Below are 24,082 nucleotides of genomic sequence, written 5' to 3' on the forward strand. Positions count from 1 at the left end.
GACTCAGTATATGGCAGCTTCCTATGACTTGTCCCTTTAGCTAAGCAGGGTCCACCCTGGTTACATATGAATGGGAGACTAGTGTGAGCTCTGTAAGATATTCCCTTCAGGGGATGAAGCCGCTCTGGGAAGAGCAGGTTTAAAGTTCCCTCCCCGGCTTTTCCAAGATAGTGCTGAGAGAGATTCCTGCCTGAAACCTTGGAGAAGCCGCTGCCAGATTGTGAAGACAATACGGAGCTAGATAGTCCGATGGTCTGACTCAGTATATGGCAGCTTCCTGTGTTCCTGTGTTCCTATGTTCCAATGTTCCATGCAATAGAACAATTCTTCTCTGTCATCCCTAGCTACTGCAAGAAATATTGTGGTGCTGCTGGGGAATTTGTCTCATCAAAACTATGGCAACATTTTAATTATGGCCCTCACTTTATCTGTAGCCAAGAAAATGCTTCCTGGATGCCTTTTGTAAACTGGCTAGATTGAAGCCGCTTTATTTTGTTTAGACCCTGACCCTTTGTCTTTGCTCTCCTAGATGTCAAGAAAGATTGGTCTGACCATGCTCTGTGGTGGGAAAAAAAGAGAACCTGGCTCCTCAAAACTCACTGGACCTTGGATAAGTATGGAATACAGGCCGACGCCAAGCTGCAGTTCACGCCTCAGCACAAACTTCTCCGACTTCAGCTCCCCAACATGAAGTACGTGAAGGTGAAAGTGAACTTCTCTGACAGAGTCTTCAAGGCAGTATCTGACATCTGCAAGACCTTCAGTGAGTATCAGCTGCTTATGGAACTCAGTGGTGGCTCTTCGTGCGATGAGCAGCCAGCCGCAGCGGCTCTTAACTTGAAGCATCAGCCTTCTCGCGAATATAGATGTCTTTGCCTTGATCGTCCAATTTCCGAAGGGTCTGGTGTTGCGCGAGAACAAAGCAGATCGCTATCAGTTCATTAGAACGGGCAAAAATACATGGTAGTGTGTCTGGAGTAGCTGTGCTCTTACCTTCGAATGCCCATGTTCATTCTTGAACCTTTGCTTCTGGGCGTGGCATCTTTGCCCCCTTTTCTTTGTTTCTTGTTTGGGTTGTTAGGCCTGCACATAGATCCAAGATGATGAGGGTGGGAAGGCTGAGAGAGTGACAGAGCTGTGGAGTTGCCTTCCTAGGAGGCTCTTTCTATTCCTTCTCAGTTGGACCTTGGGCACCAGAAAAAGGGAGGTGTCTTCCAGGGGGCCCCTGGGACCCTCTGATGATTCTTAAACATCTTGACTTGAAGGGAATTGTCTTCGTTGTTTCAGCAGAAAAATTCGCGGTTTAATTAGTCGTTTTGCTGCTGTTCCTGATGCTATTGTTTTGACTGCGTCTTGTTTTGTGACTTCCATTGATATACTGGATTAAGTGCTTTGTGAGTTGCCTTGTAGTCCCATGAGTTAAATATTTTAACAGTTAAAGATAAACAAAGATGGTAGGTTTCAGCTGGTATCCAAACAAACTAGACTGACACCTGCATCCTTCCCCTCAGAGAGTTGCTTACAGTTTCTGACTTTTCTTGATATTTGTAAAACAACATGCTCATTGCTAAGGGCAAGTGCTCATCCCCTCTCTCTGGGCCACCTTTGGAGGGAGAAATTTCTCTTCCTCTGCCACTGTTTCATGGACCTGCCTTCTTGGAGAGTGGGGCAGATACTAGCTTTGCTCTCGAATATGTGACTTCTTAGTAAAGACGATATTCTTCTTTCAAGAAAGAGCCTTTGCTACCTACATTGTCACTCCACCGTCACTCCCCCCCCCCTTCAGGCTTTACTTTTTCCTTAGTTATTCATAGTGTGCCTTAATCATGATATATGAATGGTAGTGATCAAGAAAAAGTCTCTGGTCTGCTTCTCATGTGGCATGAGAAGTGGTCACCATGTGTGTGGTTAGCAACACCATGCTGACCATGCAAATGGTGCCCACGCATGTGCAGACGCCATGTGTGTGCTGGCATCGCATGGGGGCTGTGGGGATGCGTGCTCAGCAGGAAGCTGCATGGGGCAGTGGAGAGCAGGGAAGGACCTGCTCTCCTTTTCCTCAAGTTCCCAGGGCACACACTGGAACCGCGGTTCGAACCATGGTTCATGCACATCCCTAGTTCTGTACCAGTTAAGAGCATCGGCTAATGCACCTATCGGAATACTTAGCACTTCTGTTAAAGCAGAAAGAGGAAGGATTAGTCTCAAGTCCAACAGGCTTTCCATTTTAAATCTGGGGTTGGAAGTCACTCACTCAGACGAGGATGGGCACCTTCTGCCTATGGGGAGTCTCCGAGGTTTTTCTTCACAGTTATAGGAACATAAGAGCCTTGCCTATCTAGTCCAGCATCCTGTTTCCCACAGTGGTGCACCAGATCCCTTGGGAAGCCCACAAGCTGGAGATGAAGGCATGTCCACCCCTGGCTGTTGCTCCCCTCCAGCTGGTATTCAGAGGCAAAGTGCCTCTTAACCTGTAGGTAGCACATAACCATCTAGTCTGTTAGCTATTGATGTCCTTATCCTCCATAGATTATTGTACACACTCAAATCTGGCTTGCCGTTTTTCCTTTTAGTGGTAACATGCACTCTAAGCGGCGACTGATTGTGAAGCATTTGGGAATTGGAACCTCCCTGTAGGTCTGCTCCAGACGGCCCAGAAATCACCGGTGGTAGGATGCCTCTGAGTACCAGTTATAGGGGAGTAACAGCAGGAGAGAGAGAGCATGCCCTCAACTCCTGCCTGTGGGCTCTCCAGGGGCATCTGGTGGGCCACTGTGTGAAACAGGATGCTGGACTCGATGGGCTTCCTTGGGCCTGATCCAGCAGGGCTGTGCTTATGTTATTGGTTTTCTGCCCAGTTCTGGGCTTAGGCAGGTCCCTGCTAACTGGACAAAGAGGCACCATTTAAAAGGGGTGATTATTTAGCAGGGGGAGAGCAACTGGCCCTGTCCATCCCCAGCACACCCCTCCCGTGGCTACCTTATGTTGCTTTTTTAGATTGTGTGCCATCTGGGGACAAGGAGCCAGTTTATTTATTTATACCTATGTAAACCACTTTGGGAACATTTTGTTGAAAAGCGGTATAGAAATATTCGTCATCGTCGTAATAATAGCTGTTGACGTCTGTTTAGCACCAGTTCCTTCACTCAAGGCCAGTTCCAAAAGGAAATGTACATCAGTCTGCAACCGGAATCTGCAACTTGAGCTTTGTCATAATAAATCTTTCTGCTTTTAAAATAAAAATGGATTACTCTTGGCTGACCTATTTCTGTCAAGAGGCAGGAAGTGGAGTACTGTAAGTAAACTATTATGGCATGGGAATCCTCCTTAGACTCTTGATCGAAAATAAGCAAGCAAACAAACCACAGGATGTTCCTAAAAATATAGGTAATATTACTGATGAATTAGTACTATTGTTTAAGTACTCCTTCAGTTCATGCTAGATTATTGTCCATCTCCAGATGTTGCATTGAAGAACTTCTGGAAATGCTCATGACTTGGGCAGAAAAAATAATACCTCTGAAATGAAACTAGGTCTTTCCCCACTACATCTGGCTGAGGGGCAGGATTGGTTTATATCTTCTGGCTGCCCTTGGAATATGTGTGCTGAGCTCGGATCCTGCTAAACACTGCCCTTCAGAGTTTCCTCAGAAAAAATCTACTTAACTATGTATGGTTTGGGGCATAAGTAGCTTTTCTCTTTAGAGCAAACCAAATTGCATGAACATCTTAGTGAACTTGACTAAAGAGCTGCTATTGAGGGGAAGAGGGACTTGTTTGTTGATCTATCACCCTTCTTCCTAAGGCCCCAGGGCAGTTAACAACAATGCTCAATAAATGATCTAGAAGTTGGGGTAAGCAGCGATGTGGCCAGACTTGCAAATGACACTAAACTATATGCTGTTAGGGTAGGGCAAACGATTAGCTATTAGAGTAGTGAAATCCAAAACAAATTGTGAGGAGCTCTAAAAGAATCTCTCCAAACTGATTGAATGGGCAACAAAATGGCAAATGTGGTTCAATGTAAGTAAGTTTAAGATGATGCACATTGGGGCAAAAAAAACCCCAAACTTCACATATACGCTGATGGGGTCTGAGCGGTTGGTGACTGATCAGGAGAAGGATCTTGGGGTTAGGGTGGACAGCTCATTCAGAGTGTTCACTCAGTGTGAACACCACTGAGCCCCTGGTGGCGCAGTGGTAAAACTGCCGCCCTGTAACCAGAAGGTTGCAAGTTCGATCCTGACCAAGGGCTCAAGGTTGACTCAGCCTTCCATCCTTCCGAGGTCGGTAAAATGAGTACCCAGAATGTTGGGGGGCAATATGCTAAAATTCATTGTAAACCGCTTAGAGAGCTTCCAGCTATAGAGCGGTATATAAATGTAAGTGCTATTGCTATTGCTATTGCTAATGTGTGGCAGCTGTGAAAAAGGCAAATTCCATGCTCAGGATCATTAGGAAAGGGATTCAAAATAAAACTACTAATATTATGATGCCCTTATACAAATCTATGGTGTGGCCACATTTGGAGTACTGTGTACAGTTCTGTGTATATATCTCAAAAGGGACATTGTAGAACTGGAAAAGGTACAGAAGAGGGCAGCAAAGATGATCAGGGAATTAGAGAATTCCTTATGAGGAAAGGTTACAACATTGGGGCTTTTTACTTTAGAAAAAAGCCAACCAAGGGGAAACATGATAGAGGTCCATAAAATTATGCATGTTGTGGAGAGAGAATCCCCACCACCACCACCACCACACTAGAAGCAGAAGTCACCCCATGAAACCGAGGAAATTTAGGACTGACAAAAGGGGCTTAAACAAATTCACGGAGGACAGGTCTATCAGTGATGGCTAGTCTTGATGGCTCTAGGCTGCCTCTAGGCTCGGAGGCATGATGCCTCTGAATAAGTGTTGCAGGGGGACAGCATCAGCAGCAAGATAGAGGGCATGCCTTCATCTCTTGCCTCTGGACTTCCCAGAACCATCTGGTGAGCCACTGTGGGAAACAGGATGCTGGACTAGATAGGCCTTGGACCTAATCCAGCAGGGCTGTTCTTATATTCTTATGTGGCTAATTATTATCCCTTGAACTTTTACATCAAAGTATGTGTTTAATATAATATCCCAGTATTCTGGAATTATAATGTTGGTGTGTAATCCCTTTAATATGTGGGGTATGGGGCAGGGAGGAGGTGTGCTGATGTAAGAAAAATGGAGCCTTGTCTTAGACCATCTTTCCTAGTGAATTGATGGCAGAGGCAAGATTTGAATTGGGAACTTCCTCAACCTCAGAGGCACTATGTTACAGTCGCATTCTTAAGTGAGAGAGTTAATTTCCTGTCTCTAGGCTATGATATCCAGCTTTGTAGAATTTTGTAATGGCTTCTCCAGATGTGATCTCTCTTCCCTTCCCACCCCCGTGGTGTGTGTGGTTTTTCCCCCCATCAGACTTGTCTCAGAGCTGGTTGTTGCCTTACAGAAAAGAACTGTAAGAAATTATAGCTAGATGCTTCCTACAGGGATTAAAATAATTTCCCAGGGTGTGTTTGCCCTGTTCCCATCCTCTCACTTTCCTCCCCCCTCCCAAAGAATTTTGGTCCCCTGGAGAGAATATATCTTAGTGGTCGCTAAGAGTTGACACCGACTTGACGGCACTCAATCAATCATTCAATCAATCAATCAATCAATCAATCAATATAATTATAAGATGGAAAGTGAGCAGTAGTCTTGTCAATAGTTAATTTTCATGGTGTTCTGCTATTGTCCCTTCTGTAGCCACCTAATGGCACTGTGGGGAAGCAATCTGCCTAGAGAGCAGGAGGCTGTTGGTTCAAATCCCCGCTGGTGTGTTTCCCAGAATATGGGAAACTCCTATATTGGGCAGCAGCGATATAGGAAGATGCTGAAAGGCATCATCTCATGCTGCACTGTAGGAGCCAATGGTAAACCCCTCCTGTACTCTACCAAGAAAACCATATGGCTCTGTGGTCGTCAGGAGTTGACACCGACTCGATGGCACAACCTTTCCTTTCCCTTTCTTCTGTTGTCACGTAGGACTATTAGCACTTGTGGTGTGGTGTCTTGGGTTCAGTGTTTTTTGCGCTGATGTGGGGAAAACAGACAAACTGGTTGACATGTGTATGAATGGGTGTGCTCCCTGTTTGCTTCTGCATGCTTTTCTCCCTCCCCCCTGTTCAAGTGAGAGGTTCCAGATGTGGCTGCCCAAGTTGAATTCTTAACGCATTTCTTAGTTTGAATGTTTGCTCGATTAGTGGATATAAATATCACCTTTTCCTTATGATTTAGTTCTTACAAATAGATGTTTTTGATTCCTCGCCCACGTTTTCTGTGGTGGATCTCAAGGTGGTGTTGCGGGGAGGGCAGCCTCTGACCAGATTCAGAGCTGCTTAGCTTCAGCACAGTGGCGGCATCATGCCCCCTCCTACCATGTCCTGGGACCGTGTTTATGAAGGGTAGGTGGAAAAGAGTGTGTGTTTAATAAGTATCCAGACTTCTGGAGTTAGGTATACAACTTACTTTGCCCTCCATCCCCTTCTCAAATCAGAGTCCAGTCTGGAGATATGCCAGAATCCTACTTGAGAGAGAAAACTATACAGCCCAGTGAGGTATGAAAATAGCTCTGGTGACCCTGTTCTGCAAACCCTGTCACCAAGCCCTTTCTGTCTCCATTATTCCTGGCATTCTCATGCTAGTGAAAGGCCTGGATCATGACATCTTCAAGACTGCAGCCTGAGCCACGGTTTCCTCTTACACTAGGGGAAAGGGTGATTTGTTCTAAATAGCTGTGAGTTTTAGAACTTTGGAGACTCTAAATAGCTGTGACATGAACCACTTCTGGGAAACCACAAGCAAAGAGATGAATCAAAACTGGATGCTTGGTTTCGGGGTCAAGAGGAATGCCTTTGAGGAGACGCTTCGATAGCCCAAAGATAAGAATATGTGTCATCCTCTTCTGTAGCCACTGATAGTGACTCTGGCCCACCCTGCTTCACCACACAGCATGTTGCTGGCAACTGCTACCAGTGCTGGGTGTCGTCATAGTTTTCGGTGCAGCACACAGATGGGGAAGGGAGAGAACTGTGCCCATGCCATTCTCAAGGCATTCGGGCCCCTATGGAATGGTCCCCCTTGGCATGCAGCAAAGTGATATCTTGCTAGAAACCTGTTGGCTGACCTGGGGCTCCCAGCTTGATGTTAGCAAGCTGTCCTGGCACTACTTGTGTGGTACAAACCTTTGGATAACTGGAAAACTAGTGTGAGGCAGCTGCTAAAAGGGTAATTGCAACCTTAGGTTGCGTTAACAGAGGGATAGTGTGCAGATCATGAGAAGTCATCATTCCACTCTGTTCTGCGCTGGGAATATTCTGTACTAGGTATCACCCTTTAAGAAGGACATAGGTAAACTGGGATGGATTCAGAGGGCAGTAAAGATGGTGAGGGGTCTGGAAACCAAGTTCTTTGAGGAACACTTGAAGTAGCTGGGTATGTTTAGCTTAGAGAAGAGGAGGCTAAGAAGACATGATACTAGCCATCTTCAAATATCCGAAGGGCTGTCAAATAGAAGGAACAGACAGGGAAACTATTCCCAAGATCAATAGAAAGCGGGCTAAGGGAGCCTAGCCCACTTTCTACTGCTTGTGGGGAGCACCGGGCTCACGGGCGATCCCGGTGGTTCCAAGGTGGCTAGCCCACCTAATCCCCCCTCCCCTTAAATGAGGTTAATGGAGTGCTCGCTCATATTTTTGCTTGTGTGCCACCGCTGCGTGCAGAGAAACACGAGTAGACCCCCGACTGAGAGGCTGCAGCCAGCCTCCCAGCCTCGGGGGTCTCTCCAGAATATTCCAGGGTCTCTCCATGGAAGCAGAGAGGTTCTCCCTCTTGAGAGGTTTTTAAACAGAAGCTGGACCGCCATCTGTCAGGCATGCTGTCGGAGTTTCCTGGACTGAGCAGGGAGTTGGTCTAGGAGAGCTCGAAAATGCTGTGTCTCTGGGGTATGGTACTAGTACTACTAAGAGCGGACTCTTGGTGACCTTGAAAATACACAGGGTGCTGGAGTGTAATCATCATTTATGTCTGTTATTTAGGCCCTTTGCTCATTGTTGAAGGATTGTGGTGATTAATCCTGCAGAATGATGTGTTCAGGACAGCATTTGCACTTGGAATGGGTGGTGGTGGTAGGAATCTGCATGAAGAATATTCTAACCTTTATAAGTGAGTGAGAGAGACATTTTGGTATAAATACATTTCAGTATATTTATGACATTGAGAGTACCATTGCAATGTACAGAAAACGTTCCACTCCCTGAACAGCCAAACTCCTTTATCAAGACCTTAATTTTTCTTTTTTAAATAAAAACTGCCACTAGAATTCCAAGTTACCTTCTGAAACTGAGAAAACATGTAGGATTTTAAAAACCAAACCTAATGTTAAAACCCATGTTCTATGTGCTTCAGGCCCATGAAGATTTCTGGAGTGTCGGATTAAGAAATGATTCAAAGAACAAAATTATTTGATGGAAAACCTTGCATTAGAGTGCACAGGTAATTCTGACTTGCAGATAATTTGACAGTGCAGAGTTGTCCTCGCTTTGCCACCATGTTGCTTCCCCCTTTCCCCTGCAAGTATAATTCGAAATGGGGCAATTTCTGCCTTCTAGTACTTCTATAAAATGAATGCACTGCAAATCTCATGGGTTGGCCCCCAGCACAACTGTAGCCGCCTTCACAATTGAGGTTTCTTGAAGAGTTGAGTCAAGTGTGGCTGTTCCACGATGGCTGGCGAACTGCGTTTCCCTTGTAGTACAGAAGGCTCATATGCCAGAACACTGCTTGCTTTGTTAGTCGATGGAAGCTAAATTCTGTTGTACCCTGGCTTGTAAAGTTTGGACAAAAGCCATTGGTAGCAATGTCTTTATTAGCAAGCTCTGGAACCTGAGCATTTCGAGACTTGTGACTTTCCAGTCTGTGTGCTAATTAATGAGGGGAGGGAGCAGTGGAGAGTTTAGAACCGTTTTATGTTTCTTCCTGTTCAGTTTTCAGACCTTTCGAGTAGAAAAGCAAATCTGTTGACAACCTCACAGATTGTTGTATGTTAGAGCACCCCAGAATTCCTGCTCCTTTGTAGTTATTTCCCTACTGTAAAGTGCCCCCCCGTCCACCAGCACCCATTTGCCCCCAAAGCATCTTCAGGGGGGTGATTTTGGTGGGGAAACTTAACTTCCCCCTCCTTGTGCCTCTGACCCAAGGATTGCCTCCTAGGGGGGCTATGTTTCTTTTTCAAAGGCACAGTGTTTCTACTTTTAAGGAAACATGTATGTGCATGTCTGGATTCACCTTATATTCAAATTCATCTGCTTCTGGTGAAGGTCGTTGTGATGGATGCTTTTGTGTGTTGATTTGCCACCTATGTAGGAAGAATAATTAAATGTGCTGAAACTGACTGAGGTCATTCATACAATCAAGAGCTGTGTTCTACCCAGGTTTGGGAGCTGTGTGTGCTCCCAGTTTTTGGTTGTGTGGAAGCAAGGTAGGAGGAAAACCTGGGTAGCTTTTCCTCTTACCCTGCATCCACACAATCACTTCAATCCAGGTTTCCTTCCTTCCTTCCTTCCTTCCATACAACCAAAAACTGATAGGCAAATAATGAGGCTGTTTGCACATGCACCCAAGACTGGCTGCCAGCGTTGCCTCGGCAGCAAACCCGGCAAAGAGGTCCACCTGTTAGCTGAAGTTAAGGGCAAGATTGTGTCCTTAACTCGGGCTAAATGTTTGGTGCCACACAACACCAACAGAGGCGAAGCCTCCAGGCCAGTGCGGGGCGGGGTCTCCAAAATGCACTGTGCACTCGCATGGTGCATTATGGGATTTCTGAGGGCCGGGACAATGGGTCCCAGCCCCAAACCTCCATGCTGCTGGGGGCAGCTGGTGTCCATTTGGGCGTGCAATATGCGTGCCCAGCACAGACCCAGTGATTATCTGTGGGGGAGATAACGTTTGGCATCCTTCCTCCCTACATGCCCAGTAACCCTTCCACTGATCGCGAGAAAGGGCCCAGCAACAATTCAGAATCTACCCTAGTAATCACCAACAAATTACAGCACAGAATAAAAGGCCAATCCAGGCAAGCCCTTCTTCCTCTGAGCGGAACCCACAGGGGAATAAACAGGACTTTGGCATCTGCCAAGAGCGGGAGGGCGGCAGCTCTGACTTCCCAAGGGAAGGAATGCCGAAGCTGGGGTGCTGCTACAGAAAAGGCCCCGTCCGCATGATCGCCAGCAGCATTTCAGAAGGTGTCTGCATGCTAAGCAGAGCCTCTCCTGAAGACCTAAACCGCCAGGCCTATTGATCTGGGAGTAGGAGATTATTTAATGTCCCCCCCCCAAGGTTGCTGTCAACTAGTCCTTATGCCCAGTTTGGCCAGCCTCCTTTTTTGTGTGGTGGTGGGGAGTGGTTCATTCAAGTTAGAATACCCTCTGGCACTCAGAAACCTCTCTCAAACCTCTACCCTTGTGGTTGCCAAGAAAACACTTCAGATCTAGCCTCTCCAACTGCTCAGTTCTCTCAGCTGCAAATGCAGGCAAAGTTATCGCCTAATGTCCTGATAGGCATAATAAAGCAAGCCTGGGAGAGAAAAAGCTCCACACTGCAATGACAATTCCTGAGCTTTTATGTGTACTGTCTAGGAAAGGGTGGTAATACGAAACAGGGTAGGAGATAATTCGAAACAGAACTTGTTTTTCTACAATCTTTCCAATTTGGAATATTTTAATGGCAAGTTGAAGAAGGGAAAAGGTAGGATAGGCCTATAAAATTTGCAGGCATTCATAAACTGCCTGATTTCTGTCTTGGCTGTAGCACAGGCCTGTGCTGTCTCTATAGCCAGGTTTTAACTGCCCATTATTTTGAAATATTGCTCAGTGCAGTGCAGAGAAACAGAACAGAGATTGCCTCCCTGTTGGAGAACTGATTTAAAGGTGATGTGGGGGATGCAAAAAATCCCCAAACCATTTAACTGTGAGGGCTCTGGACCCAGTGTGGGTTTTTAATTCATGCACTAGCCTCGACAGCACAGCCAGGGATCAATGTCTGGGCTGCTTGTTGCACTGGTGTGGATGGTAACCTCTGCATGACTCTGGCCATGAGGAAACTTGCACAGCCATTATAATAAACAGCCTGAAAAAAGATGAAATTGCCCAGGAAAAAAAAGGCAAAGCAAGCAGAAAGGGAGATCAGCCTTGAAATGAGGTTCCTTTCGGTTAGGTAGGTATAACTGGTATAAAACTGTTTCAAATATATGTTGGAAATGTGGAGAATGTGAAGGAACTTTCCTGCATATGTGGTGGTCGTGCAGGAGGGCAAAGGCCTTTTGGGGATATGATATATAATGAACTGAAGAAAAGTTTCAAAATGACATTTTTCAAAAGGCCAGAGTCCTTCCTGCTGGGAATAATAGAAGGAGAGCTTCCTAGAAGAAATTTTTAATATATGTAACCACAGCGGCCAGGATAGTTTATGCACAAAAGTAGAAAGTCACTAAAATGCCTTCGAAAGAAGACTGGCTGATAAAAATTTTGGAATACACAGAGATGGCAAAGCTTATAACACTTACAAGAGACGATAATTTTGAATGCTTTAAAGAAGATTGGGAGACCTTTTTGCTTTATTTAAAGAATTATTTTCCCAATATGGACTTTTCAGTAGGGTTTGTAATATAGTAATAGCAGCGGGTTGGGTGAAATCGAGCAGTATCGAATGCAGTTTGTATATTTTGAACTATTATAGCAATGGCTTATATGTATAGTTATTATGAACCGTGCAGATAGTGAACTGGAAGTCAATATTTATCTATGTGTAGAATTAGGAAATGAATGTAACTGAATGTTAAAGTTATTGTAAAATCTAATAAAAATTTAAAAAGAGAGAAAGAAAGAAATTAGGTTTCTTTCACCCAGCATGGGAGTGCCAGAACGTATATGTATCCATAGCCCTTTCTGTCTTTGGCTCAGTTTTTCTTCATTATCAGAACTCAGATAATGAACTCGAAACTCAGAGCTCAGAGAAGACCTTTACCCAAACCAACTAAGATAGGGAGCGAGTTATAGCATAGTGCTAGAGTGCTTCAATCCGTGTTACCTTCATTTGGTGACTCCTGCTTTTAAGACTCTGGAAAGCCAATCAGTGTAGACAGTTCTGACCTAGGTGGACCAAATGGTCTAACTCAGTGTTACTCAGCAGAAGATAGCTTCATATGTTCAGTTCCAGTAGCTTTGCTGGACAAATGACCATAACAATAAAGATTTGATTTGATTCCAGTAGCAGTCAGGTTCCGTCCCTGCTTCCTGGAGGCAAACCACTAAGCTGTCATTTTCTTTCTTAAATCTTTGCAGAGGAATTTAAATTTTCCATTGCAAACTAGGAAAGGTTTGGATGTAATCAAAGTAGGCAGTGGCAGTGCAGGCTCCTAACACAACTGTTGAGGACTAAGTGTACCTCTCGTTAGTTAGAGCGATAAGTATGCTTGCATTCTTCTCAGAAATAATATCAGTTAGCCAGAACAGAAGGAGAGACATTCATCTAAATGAGACAAGGCTTAAGAGGGATTTAGTGAGTTCCCTTGGAGCCCAATATTCAGTCTTGACAAAGTTAGGTTGCAAATCTAAATTCTAGCTGCAAGATCTGGGGGCTTTCTAAAAAATGCTGAGAATGAGCGCTTTTTTTTTTTTTAGCCTACTTTCCTTAAGGAAAATAAGCTTATGAGATCACCTGGCTCTGTGTGTGTGTGTGTGTGTGTGTGTGTGTGTGTGTGTGTCCCTATCAACTTCGCAATGCCTGGACCAATATGAACCCAACTGGGTACCGTTGTAGGGACACACATGGACACCACAACAGTGTAGTTTGTGATGATGTCATCCACCCCAATTCAAGTTGGTGAACAGATGAATGTTGGAGGCATAACTGGGCTAACTTGTGAACCACCTAACCTATCTGTTTCAAATTTACTATGCTCGCGCCGGCATAGTGTAGGAGGGAGACAATTTTCTCCTTAGGAAGAGCCCACCTCCAGCTGGCAGAGGCGGAGGTGGTTGGTCAGGCAGCAATTTACAAAGTGGGGGGGCAGAAGCAGTAGCGCCGCAGCCGCAGTTTAAGGTAGCTGCGCGGAGAGCTTGGGGTGTGTGTGCGCATGCGTGCGCAGGCGTGCACCTTAGAGGGAAGGCTGCTCATCACTCCATGCATGGCTTATGTATATTTTACTGTTATAATTTCTATGGCAATGGGTTGGATCCAGGCTTGTGCAGTGACATTAATGCAAGGTATCTTTCCTGCCCTCTCTTTCCCACCGTACTCTCAGAAAGCCACTCCAGGGGATTAGGGGGTCCTGTACTCAGGACTAGTAGAAGGGACGGGGGAATTCCTGAAAACTGGACTCTAGCACCCTTCTGTGAGTGGAGAGCTGTTGGCGGGAGGTGCTTGTGCCTGGTTTCTGAGGATCCCCACTGTACCCCATCGTGCACCATTTCCAAGTGGCTTTTCAGGAGGCTGCAGTAGGGGGCTGGGAAAGATCCCTTGCACTCGTGTCTGTGCTTGAGTGTAACACTGGATCAAGCCCAGTGTTTCCTGATACAAATGACAAATGCTGGGAATGAAAACCAACAACCAGAATTTCAGTATGGGAAGTCAGCAAACTTTTATGAATGATCAGGCAGTCTGTATTGCTAGTGAATTGATTCTTCTAGCAGTTCTGTAAACGGTATGGAGTTTGCCTTCTAAAAGGGTATCTTAAGAATAGCCTCAGTGTGTGCTACTCTGGTGGTACAGGATGGTTACTCCAGCTGTTAAATATCACTTTCTGTCTCCTGTCAGGAATTCGTCATATTAAACATAGGACTCCATATTTTAGATGTTTGCTTTCTGCTTCCACCCTCTTTGATCATTCCTTCACTGCTCTGTGTTTTTCTTTATAGAAGCCTGTGTTCAAGTGGTAATTGGCACAGACAAGCTAGTGTTAATATGTGGGGAAGCACAATTAAGATAACTATAGAGGACTGTCTAGAAGAGGAGAGCTGGTCTTAAGGTCGCAAGCATGACTTGTTCCCCTTAGCTAAGCAGGGTCTGCCCTGGTAGCATTTGAATGGGAGACCAGAAGTGTGAGCACTGTGAGATATTCCCCTCAGGGGATGGAGCCACTCTGGGAAGAACAGAAGGTTCCAAGTTCCCTCCCTGGCAGATTCTCCAAGATAGGGCTGAGAGACATTCTTGCCTGCCACCTTGGGGAAGCCGCTGCCAGTCTGTGAAGACAATACTGAGCTAGATAGACCAAGGGTCTGACTCAGTATATGGCAGCTTCCTATGTCTCAAGGATATCTGCTCCTGCTGAGTCTGTCAATCTCATCTAGCATTCTCCTCAGAGCTGCTTTACATCTTAAAAATGCACACCTTGAGTATGAACAAGACCAGTATTCTCTCTAATTTTTTCCATCTGTGTGCGGAATTGAGTTTTGATCTGGGGCGGCACAATCAAGGCAGTGTGTGCGCATGTGCATTCAGGGTGGGATCTTCCTGATTAAACCTGAGCGGGATCTAAAATTAATTGAGTGGACATCAAAAAACATGTGAACGTGTACACACATGCACACCTTAGAGGGAACACTGAACAAGACCCATACATTGGGGATGCTAGGGCACCAGAGTTAAGTCCTGGTTCCCTGTCAAATGCATATTTGCTGGCAAATCCAGATTGGCTGATAGGCAATGTATGAAATGGCCATTACTCATCCAGAAAGATTCTGGATTTATAAGTCAAAGGAGGAACCGAAGAGGCTGTATTTTATAGCTTTTATATAACTCTATTGTAATAACAGAAACCTGCATCTACTAGAAATAGAATTTTTTCTTGGAAATGAAAGCAATACATTAACTAATTTTTGAAGTGCCACAGGACTTCTTGTCTCTAAAAACAGCCCAAACTTTTCCATTCTTTGGTGACTGCTAACCTGAATATTTTCCATGCCTGTTGCAATTGTTTTGAAATTAATGCAGAAAACTCCCAGATCAAACTGAGAGAGCCTGCTTGTGTATACCGCTGGAGAGATTTTGGCAGGAAGCAACTTAACTGCTTGGAAAGTCTTTCTCTTCCTCCACTCCTCTTCTCTTTATGTCTTCAGTATGTTGGGACAGCTCCAGTTAATTTTGCTTCCCGAAAGCTCATTGGCATTGCAAGAGACCCTCCCCTCAAAAGCAGCATTCCCAAAGTGCTGTTTCAGCCTTGGAGAGAACAGAAAGGCTTGGCCTCCATTCAAATGAGTATTTTAAACTATGGACCAAATGTTTTATTACAGATGTATGCTTCCCAAATATTCTCTCTTCCTATGCTAGTAAAATCAATGGACAAATTAATCGGCTTCCTATTCTAATACAGAAGCGCTTCTAACACAGCTTCAGCCTCCTCAACATGTACAGTATAGTTCATATACAGCTGTGTACAGTTTTTATGTTTGTATCTTATATATTTTAAATCAGATTTGTTGTCATCTTTTTAGCTTAATACTTTTAACTGTCATTTTTATTATATGTTTTTAAACTTTTGCAAACCGCCTTGGGATTGTTTTTAATGAAAGGCGGTATATAAATTTAACAATAAATAAAAATATATAATCTTTGGTATGCAGCGTTAATGCTTCAAATGTAGACATAATAAAGCAAATAACTCATTATTAGCAAGAGCTAGTGTAGCCCATAGGTGAGAGTCTGAGCCGTGAAGCAGCAGGATCCCAGCTACCACCTCACTTCTGCCATGCATTTGGTGAATAGCCGTAGGCAATTCCACTGTCTCCCAGCCTTTCAGCTACAATAAGAGGATAAGAATATGGATCATAGTAACTGTCTTATTAGGTTGTCCTAAGGATTACTGATGATGTAATGAAGCACTTGCTAAGTAGGACTTCTGTGGTGCCTGTGTGAGTATTTTTCATTGACAAAGGTACCTACATAAGCATTGCAATCACAGGGAAAGTTTGTGTAGGCTGGGAAATAGCATTAATTTTGAGTAATGCGAATTGTGGAATTTATTATTAAAAAGGGGAAGGTGTTCTGTCTTTTCGCAGTATGTTTTGACCTTTGTGTATCTTGATTAGTAGTTATTATGGCTTGATACTTGTTAGATCTAAACTCGGAATTAAATAGTCATAATCGGGACGGCTGTGCAGATCCGTTTCCCTTTCTTTCGGACCTGACATAACCTGTGAGGCTCATTAAAAATGTGCCAGGAAGTTCATAATTAGCTTATGGCATGTTTTTCATGTACCGTGTGCCGTCATTTATACTCTGTTGGCATCACTGAACAAGGGCCCTTCGATTGACGTCTTTCTCTTTCAAGGGTGCTTCCCAAGTTCCTTCACAAGATCATTAGTACAACATTTGAACTGCAAACTCTTTGGACCTTCTGTTCTTCTTTTTGCTATGTAGTGCCAAGTATATTTATGGCATTGTATGAATAATGAGAAATAAAACATGATGTCTTCTTTAAATCAGAACAAAAACCAAACCCCTGTGAAGGCAGAGCCATGCAAGATGGAAGCTCACCGGCCAGAACACTGATAAGTGCACTCCAACCTGAGACTGCTTTGTTACCATCCCCTCCTTGGAGTCCTTTTTAGAACTGCAGGCTCTGGGATGGCAGTAATAATAATAAATAAATAATAAATAAATAATAATAATAATCAACTTTATTTATTAACTGCCCCATAACAAATTATCCTCTGGGCGGCTTACAGCACAACATTAAAACATGAGATAAAAACACGCAGTAAAACATAACAGACCAAAAAAAGAGGAGACCAAAAAAATCAGTTACAATCACATCAAAAAATGTTTTTAAAATTTTTAATTGAAAATGGAAAAGGCCTAGACTACAATAAACAGTAGTGGTGATGGAGAAGTGGTGGGAGTGGCATAGTGTGCAGGCAAAGGATATGCCAAGTGACTTGCTGATGTTGTGAGATCACGTGGGAGCTTGGTGCCCAGGACTCTTTCGTTTGTCCTGTGGGTGGGCTGGAACTGCCCCCTTTTTTTAGATTGGGAGCCCCCAGGACAAGGAACCATTCCTTTTGCTATGTAAACCACCCTCCCCACTTTTGGGGGGGGTTTGAAACCCCCAAAATATATATAACCCCCAAATTATATTCTCAAATATCTTAACGTGTTTAGATATTCTTAAATATAATAATAAAACTGAATCCGACTTCAACTGTCATAAACTGCATGCGTTCTGAACAAACGTAATCCTGAAATCCATGTGCTCTTTGGTAATGTCAGTTTGCAATTCCTGGTGTTACAAGATGAAAATTTCCTGTTTCCAGCTATATTAGACAACTGAAAGTTAACAACATGAGGCTTTTGTCATAGAAAACCCAACACTTGGGTGCCCTGCTTGTACTGCTGTGGTCCTCAGGCAGCTTGAAAAATAAGACTCTCCCTCCCGGTAGCTGAATTGAATAGCTCTTGTTCTCTGGCCCAAGTAAAGAAGCAAGAATAGCAAATATCAGGTTTCTTCTTTGAAGATAATGTTGATGTATTTCTATTTTTTCTCAATTCACCCCCCACCCAGATGACCAAGTGAATATTGCACGGACTGCACTCCCAGACAGTATGCGCTGCGTCAAGTAGTACAGATCTCTGGAGGCCAGGATGATGCATCCTGGCCTCCGGGAATCCCACAATGCACCACGTGCTGAGCTAAGGGAGCTTAGCCCACTTTCCAGTGATCATGGGAACCACTGGGCTCGCAGGAGAGCCTGGTGCTTCCAAGGCAGCTAGCCCACCTAAAACACCCTCCCCTTAAATAGGTTAATGGACCGGATGCTTCATTAACCTCGTCTTCCTGCTCGTGTGCTGTCGTGACGCGTGGTGACATATGAGTAGACCCTCAACCAGGAGGCTGCAAGCAGAATGCACTCCCCCCAGAATGCCCTGAACACTCTCATGGAGCATCCTGGGAATTACGGAGGCCGCACGGCCCCCGATCCCCGCGGCCCTGATCTTGCAGTCCCCACCAGCTCTGTAACGGAGCCAGCAGTTCCATTTTGGAGGCTACACATTTGATCGTCTGCATGGAGAGTGGGCTAAGCCCGCTCTCCCCGCAGACCCGCCAGAAGCTTTTCTCACTAGTTTTCTCACTTTTTCTCACCGAAAGCTAGGAGCACACACAGCACCCAAACCCAGGTAGAACACAGTTTTTGACAGTGTGAATGACCTCATTGACTTGCACACAAGAACTCAAAGGGGAACTGTTCATCCTTTTGTTGACTCCTTCAACTTTCTCATGTTCTTGTGGTCTGGCTTTATATTTCAGAGTTGCATGATGTTGGTACTGTACTCTAGGGCATGGATTCTCAGCCTTGGGTCCCCAGATGTTGTTGGACTTCAACTCCCATAACCCCCAACCAAAGGTCATTGGGGCTGGGGATTATGGGAGCTGAAGTCCAGTAACCTCTGGGGACCCAAGGTTGAGAATCCCTGCTCTAGGGAGAGGGACGGATTGCAGCAGTACCCTGCATAGTCCAGTTCTTGATTGGTCTGGCAGTTGTGGTGGATGCCGGCAGCAGCGAGGCAGAGAGAGATTTCCTTTCAAAAGTTTGTCCCTGGCCTGAAAGCTCTTGCAGCTTAATTAAAGGGCAAGAAGGAAATGGCCTCATTCATAGGCGGGAGTACTGTACACAAAATGAATTCAACTGCAGAAACTCCCACCAGTTCTAGCTGAGCCAGCCATTTTTCTTACTGCTTTGTAATGCTGGCCGCCGTATATGCGTGTAATCAAAGTAACAGCTGTAGATAGTTTACACTGACATAGAAAGGAAATAGCCCTTTTAAAAGCATAGAACCTTTCTAAAGTGAAGGTTCTACTCGAGCTAATCCTGAAGGAAATGAATGGAACATAGAAAGAATCAAAGTGCACAAATCTGTGCTCTTAATTCATTATGGGAGAAAATGACAGATGGGGAATTTTTAAAAGAAAAGCTATGCTTTCTCTTTGAGTTTTGGGTCTTCAGTAGAAGAGAAGGAAACTGGAGATGTTATTTTGAAGCAAACTTTGTTTCTGGCAAGATGAGCTTCCTCTGAATAAAACTGAGTTAAATTTATTTATTTATTTATTTATCTGATTTCTATACTGCCCTTCCAAAATGGCTCAAATTTTGCAAATACCCTTTTAAGACCGTAGGTCTGTCCACTTTTACGCAGCCAATTTGCTATACTAGTAACAGCAAGCCAGGCAACAAAACTGTTTCTTAACTTTCTTCAGGCATTTTTAAAAACTGCTGCTTATGGTTATGAATCTAACTGGGATGTTTTTTGCATTCTGGCACTGTATTGTTACCCCTGCAGTAATTGAAACCGGGGCAAGCACTGCCATCTGGTAGTTCTTAAAGCCCTGGAATATCTTTGCTTTAGCTACAGAAACGGAACACCACACTTCCCAAGACCATCTTTTTATTCAAAACATCTTTTAGGAACTTTTTTGCAAAGCTTGTTAGTCATATGTGAAGAAGAGGAGGGGGCCATGGACTCTTCTGCTGTAAATTAAGTGAGTGATTAACAAGTGCTCCAATAAAATGTGCACAATTTATTGATTGTGATTTCTGTGTTCCCATATGTCCAGCTCTCTCTGGGTTATCCAAGCTACTCCATGAATACCGAACACTATCAAGGGATCCAGGACTTTAGCTGGGAACACGTGATCCAGGGTTGGGATGGGCCTTACCTTGGGCCTCAGAGCTCTCTAAGATCGGCTTCTGTCCTGAGGGGTTGAAAACTGGTCAATATGACATCTCTTATTTTTTAAAAAACAGATGCATTCCAGTTAATTTTGTGTTCCCAGTAAATTGTTGGCAAGCATTATTAAAAGGAAACAGCAAACAAGACTTCCTGAGGAGGAATTGGCATGGTTTTTATGGCAGGAAATACTGCCTCCCCAGCCTTTTTATCATTCTCTGTGTTAGGGGTGTGCAGAGACGTGGTCAAACTTGCTAATTATTCAGAATTGTGAAAATCCAAGCAGACTGCAAAGAGTTCCAAAGGATGAACAACTTAAAGGTCGAGTGAATATTCTGAATAAGAAATACATATTTGCTAAAGAGAGAGAGAGACAGAGAACCTTCGCTTCAATGACTCTTCCTCGTGGTGGTCTCTTCCTGTCCTGTTGGCTGGTAGTGTGACCGAAAACTCTGGGCCTCTGCCATGGCAGTTTTTCTGTTGGGAGCAGCATTGCTTATTGTTCAACCTCAGGCAGTGCCTTCTAGACCAGCCATCAACTCTAAGGCTGAGGCTACTGTTCAGCCTGCTCAGAAAGAACCTTTTCAGAAAAGTGACTTCAAAGAAAACATTCATCTCAATGGAACATTTCAGCAGCTTCCACAAACTGTCATCATTGGAGTACGGAAAGGTGGAACAAGGGCCCTGCTAGAGATGCTAAGTCTCCATCCAGATATAGCGGCAGCAGAAAGTGAAGTCCACTTCTTTGACTGGGAAGAGCATTATGGAAATGGATTGCAATGGTATATTAACCAAATGCCATTCTCTTATCCCTACCAGATAACCTTTATCCCTACCAGATAACCTCACTTTAGGTGAGGCATATTTCACCTCACCTAAAGTGCCTGAGAGAGTGTATAGCATGAACAAGCTTATCAAATTACTCCTTATTTTAAGAGACCCGACAGAGAGGGTGTTATCAGACTATACTCAAGTGTTCTATAATCACATGCAAAAACATAAGCCATATCCCTCCATTGAAGAGTTCCTGGTTAAAGATGGTGAATTCAATGTGAACTACAAGGCAATAAACAGAAGTTTGTATTATATTCACATGCAAAACTGGCTGAAGTATTTTCCTTTGGATCACATTCATATTGTAGATGGAGACAAGCTGATCAAAGATCCTTTTCCTGAAATAGTGAAGGTAGAAAGGTTTTTAAAGCTATCTCCTCAGATAAATGCTTCAAACTTTTACTTCAATAAAACAAAAGGCTTTTACTGCCTAAGGGACAGTGGTAGGGATCGGTGTTTACATGAGTCAAAAGGAAGAGCACACCCCAAAGTAGATCCAATTTTACTTGAAAAACTGCATGGATATTTTCATGAACCAAATCGCAAGTTCTTTGAACTTGTTGGCAGAACATTTGACTGGCACTAAAAATGGTGGTAAGTTGGGGATAGAAGATTCTGAGGAGCCCATGGTACTCCAGTGTGCATTTAGAAAAAGAGGGCATTTAAGCTATAATATTTATTTGTAAAATCCATAAATTACTTCTGTACAGTATTAGATTCATAACTGCCATATAAGTTAGTAATATTTTTCTACTTGTAAAAAGAGCCCCTGGTGGCGCAGTGGTAAAACTGCCGCCCTGTAACCAGAAGGTTACAAGTTCGATCCTGACCAGGGGCTCAAGGTTGACTCAGCCTTCCATCCTTCCGAGGTCGGTAAAATGAGTACCCAGAATGTTGGGGGCAATATGCTAAATCATTGTAAACCGCTTAGAGAACTCTGGCTATAAAGCGGTATATAAATGTAAGTGCTATTGCTATTGCTATTGCTAAAGTAAAGTAAAATGTGCTGTCAAGTCGATTTCGACTTCTGGCACCTACAGAGCCCTGTGGTTGTCTTTGGTAGAATACAGGAGGGGTTTACCATTGCCTCCCGCGCAGTATGAGATGATGCCTTTCAGCATCGTCATATGTCACTGCTGCCCAATATAGGTGTTTCCCATATTCTGGGGAACGTATCAGCGGGGATTTGAACCAGCAACCTTCTGCTTGTTAGTCAAGCATTTCCTAATAGACAACTTACAAGAAGATAATCTATGTGAAGTACTTTGAACACTTGAAAGTGCTACCTAATGGTTTGGTACAGCTGCACAAAGGCTAGGCATCTTTTCTACTACACCAGTTTTAGTTCCACACTTAGCAAGGCCTAGGTTTTGATTTACTTACCTTTATATACTGCCCTTTGTCCTAAGATCCCAGGGCAGTTAACAACAAGATGAAAACAATAGTAAACTTTCAATAAAAACAACAACACAGAAATAGAACAAACATGACTAAAATTAAAAGAGCACAGGGGGCAACTTATTGGCCAAAATGAGTTGTAGGAACCCTAGAAGTTCTTATATTTTTAGCTTAATATTATTATTGTCATTTTATTGTATGTTTTTTAGCTTTTGTAAACTGCCTTGAGATTGTTTTTAATGAAAGGCGGTATATAAATCCAACAATAAATAAAATAAATAAAATAAAATCCTTAGAAAGAAAGGAAAGGAAGCACAGTTGTTGCCAGCACACCAAAGGCCACTTCTTGAGTTTATGCTGGTGCTGCGGGCGCTGTTGCAGCACGGTTCCTTCCCCGCCACTGCGGTAGAGCGAAGGTGCTCGTGCGGTGACTTGTCTGCCCACCTGCCGGTGTGGCTTCCTCTCGTGTGTCTTATTCATGCTCATCCACACGCTGGGTCGCCTTCTCATGATCTAATGGCACTATGCTGGGCTGGCTCCCATGCTGCCAGAGTAATTTTTAGAAGTGGCCCACGAAAGGAAAAAGAGCCACGTCTTCAAGTGGTGGCAGAGAGAGAGAGAGAGAGCGAGAGAGAGCAGAAGAAGAGCCACTGTCCTAGTCCAGCCCAGTGGCTGTTGCTCCTGTTTCCTTTGTTTAGGTCTGTTTCAGTTGCAATCCCTTTTGGGAAAGGGAAACACTTCCTGCAGTGAGAACTTTATTTAAATTAAAAAGTGGCACATACCTATTTTTTTAAATAATAATAATTTTCAAGCAGCCGTGAGAGCTGTGAAGCATGCATAGTGATGCAGCAATCACACCTGGTTGTGTCGTCATTACGAAATAGAAGTTGCTGCCAGGATTGTACCTTGTCTTGCCATTCTGTTATAAAATATGGAGCCTCTTCTCATGACTGGTGAGAAGGGCTAAAGGGCGGGCTTTGGGGAAGGCTGGTTAGACTTCCTTTCCCCGCAGACAACCGCTCCTCTTGTGCTGGGCATGCTCCATTACCCGTATGCAAAAATGGTTTAAGAATGGACACTTACTCTTTAAGTCCAGTCTCCATATCAAGGATCTCTTTTTTTCCTTGTCCTTTGATCAAATGAAGAAATTGGCTAACTTCCAGAAGGGTGTCTTTGCAGAAGTCAGACTTGGCTTCTAGCCCTCTCTTTGGAAGCCTCATTCTGTCATTTTAATTATAATGGAAAACTTTCTTGCCCCAGAAATGAGCACCAGAAGGGCTTCTGACTGCCAATGAGCTATAAATAACACATGTCCCATAAACATGAAAGTCAAGGTGACAGCAATACCACTTCATAAGGACCTTGAATAAGTGGCCCATGGCGCTTATGTGCAACTGGCGAATTATTCATAGGAGGGATTTTCGAAGGGTGGTGCCACCTCTTCTGGAGATACCAGTCACTCTCTTGTACTTTGTTGTCTGTGGTCAAACTCATGCTTGACCAATATCATCCCATCAACAGGAATACTCCAGATAGCAGAATTGCACTTTTGAGTGTTTCATGTGTGCAACTTCTGTTGTTTGATGCAAAACTCCTACAAGACAGGTCAATAATATTATCTCCATGTTGCAGATGGAGGACAGAAGCTGCGCTATAGTGGCTTACCAAAGACTTCATGCTGGTGACTTCATAGAAACATGGAAGCTGTGTTATACTGATTGAGACCATTGGTCCATCTAGCTCAGGATTGTCTACACAGACTGGCAGCAGCCATAATAATATACACATATATACGTACTGAAGTACTTATTTACATTATATACCATCCTTTGTTCTCGGACTCCAGGCTGGTGAAGTATAATAAACTGATACTGTAGTGGAGCCCTGGGGAATCCAAGAAGCTTCGGTGGAAGGAGGTGCTCTTTAATTTGTGGTGTTTAGCCCTTGGAAACAGAGGAGCTGGATAATCTCTTCCAGTCTGGTGCTAGGGTTGTTCACGAACCTGTTCAGAGGCTGTTTTACGGGCCTCTGATCAGGTTCAAACAGCTGGTGGTTCGGCTGG

The 24,082-nt window shown here is 44.0% G+C and overlaps 2 protein-coding genes across 5 annotated transcripts in view; both read left to right on the top strand.

The window, feature by feature from the left end:
• The window catches only part of FERMT2 (FERM domain containing kindlin 2), a 131,493-nt gene that overhangs the window by 37,517 nt on the left and 69,894 nt on the right, over positions 1-24,082 (top strand). For all 4 annotated transcript variants that reach the window (XM_053287303.1, XM_053287311.1, XM_053287316.1 and 1 more), the window contains exon 3: positions 530-763. In XM_053287303.1, the coding sequence (XP_053143278.1) occupies positions 530-763 (234 nt within the window). The remainder of the gene's footprint in view (positions 1-529; positions 764-24,082) is intronic.
• Positions 633-21,374, top strand: LOC128341171 (heparan sulfate glucosamine 3-O-sulfotransferase 1-like). The gene is given in 3 exon segments (XM_053287333.1): positions 633-763; positions 19,676-20,625; positions 20,627-21,374. Coding segments are annotated over 2 exon segments (954 nt in total). The 5' UTR covers positions 633-763; positions 19,676-20,253; the 3' UTR covers positions 21,209-21,374.

This window comes from Hemicordylus capensis, chromosome 1 (assembly GCF_027244095.1).
Source record: "Hemicordylus capensis ecotype Gifberg chromosome 1, rHemCap1.1.pri, whole genome shotgun sequence".
Taxonomy (NCBI): Eukaryota; Metazoa; Chordata; class Lepidosauria; order Squamata; family Cordylidae; genus Hemicordylus; species Hemicordylus capensis.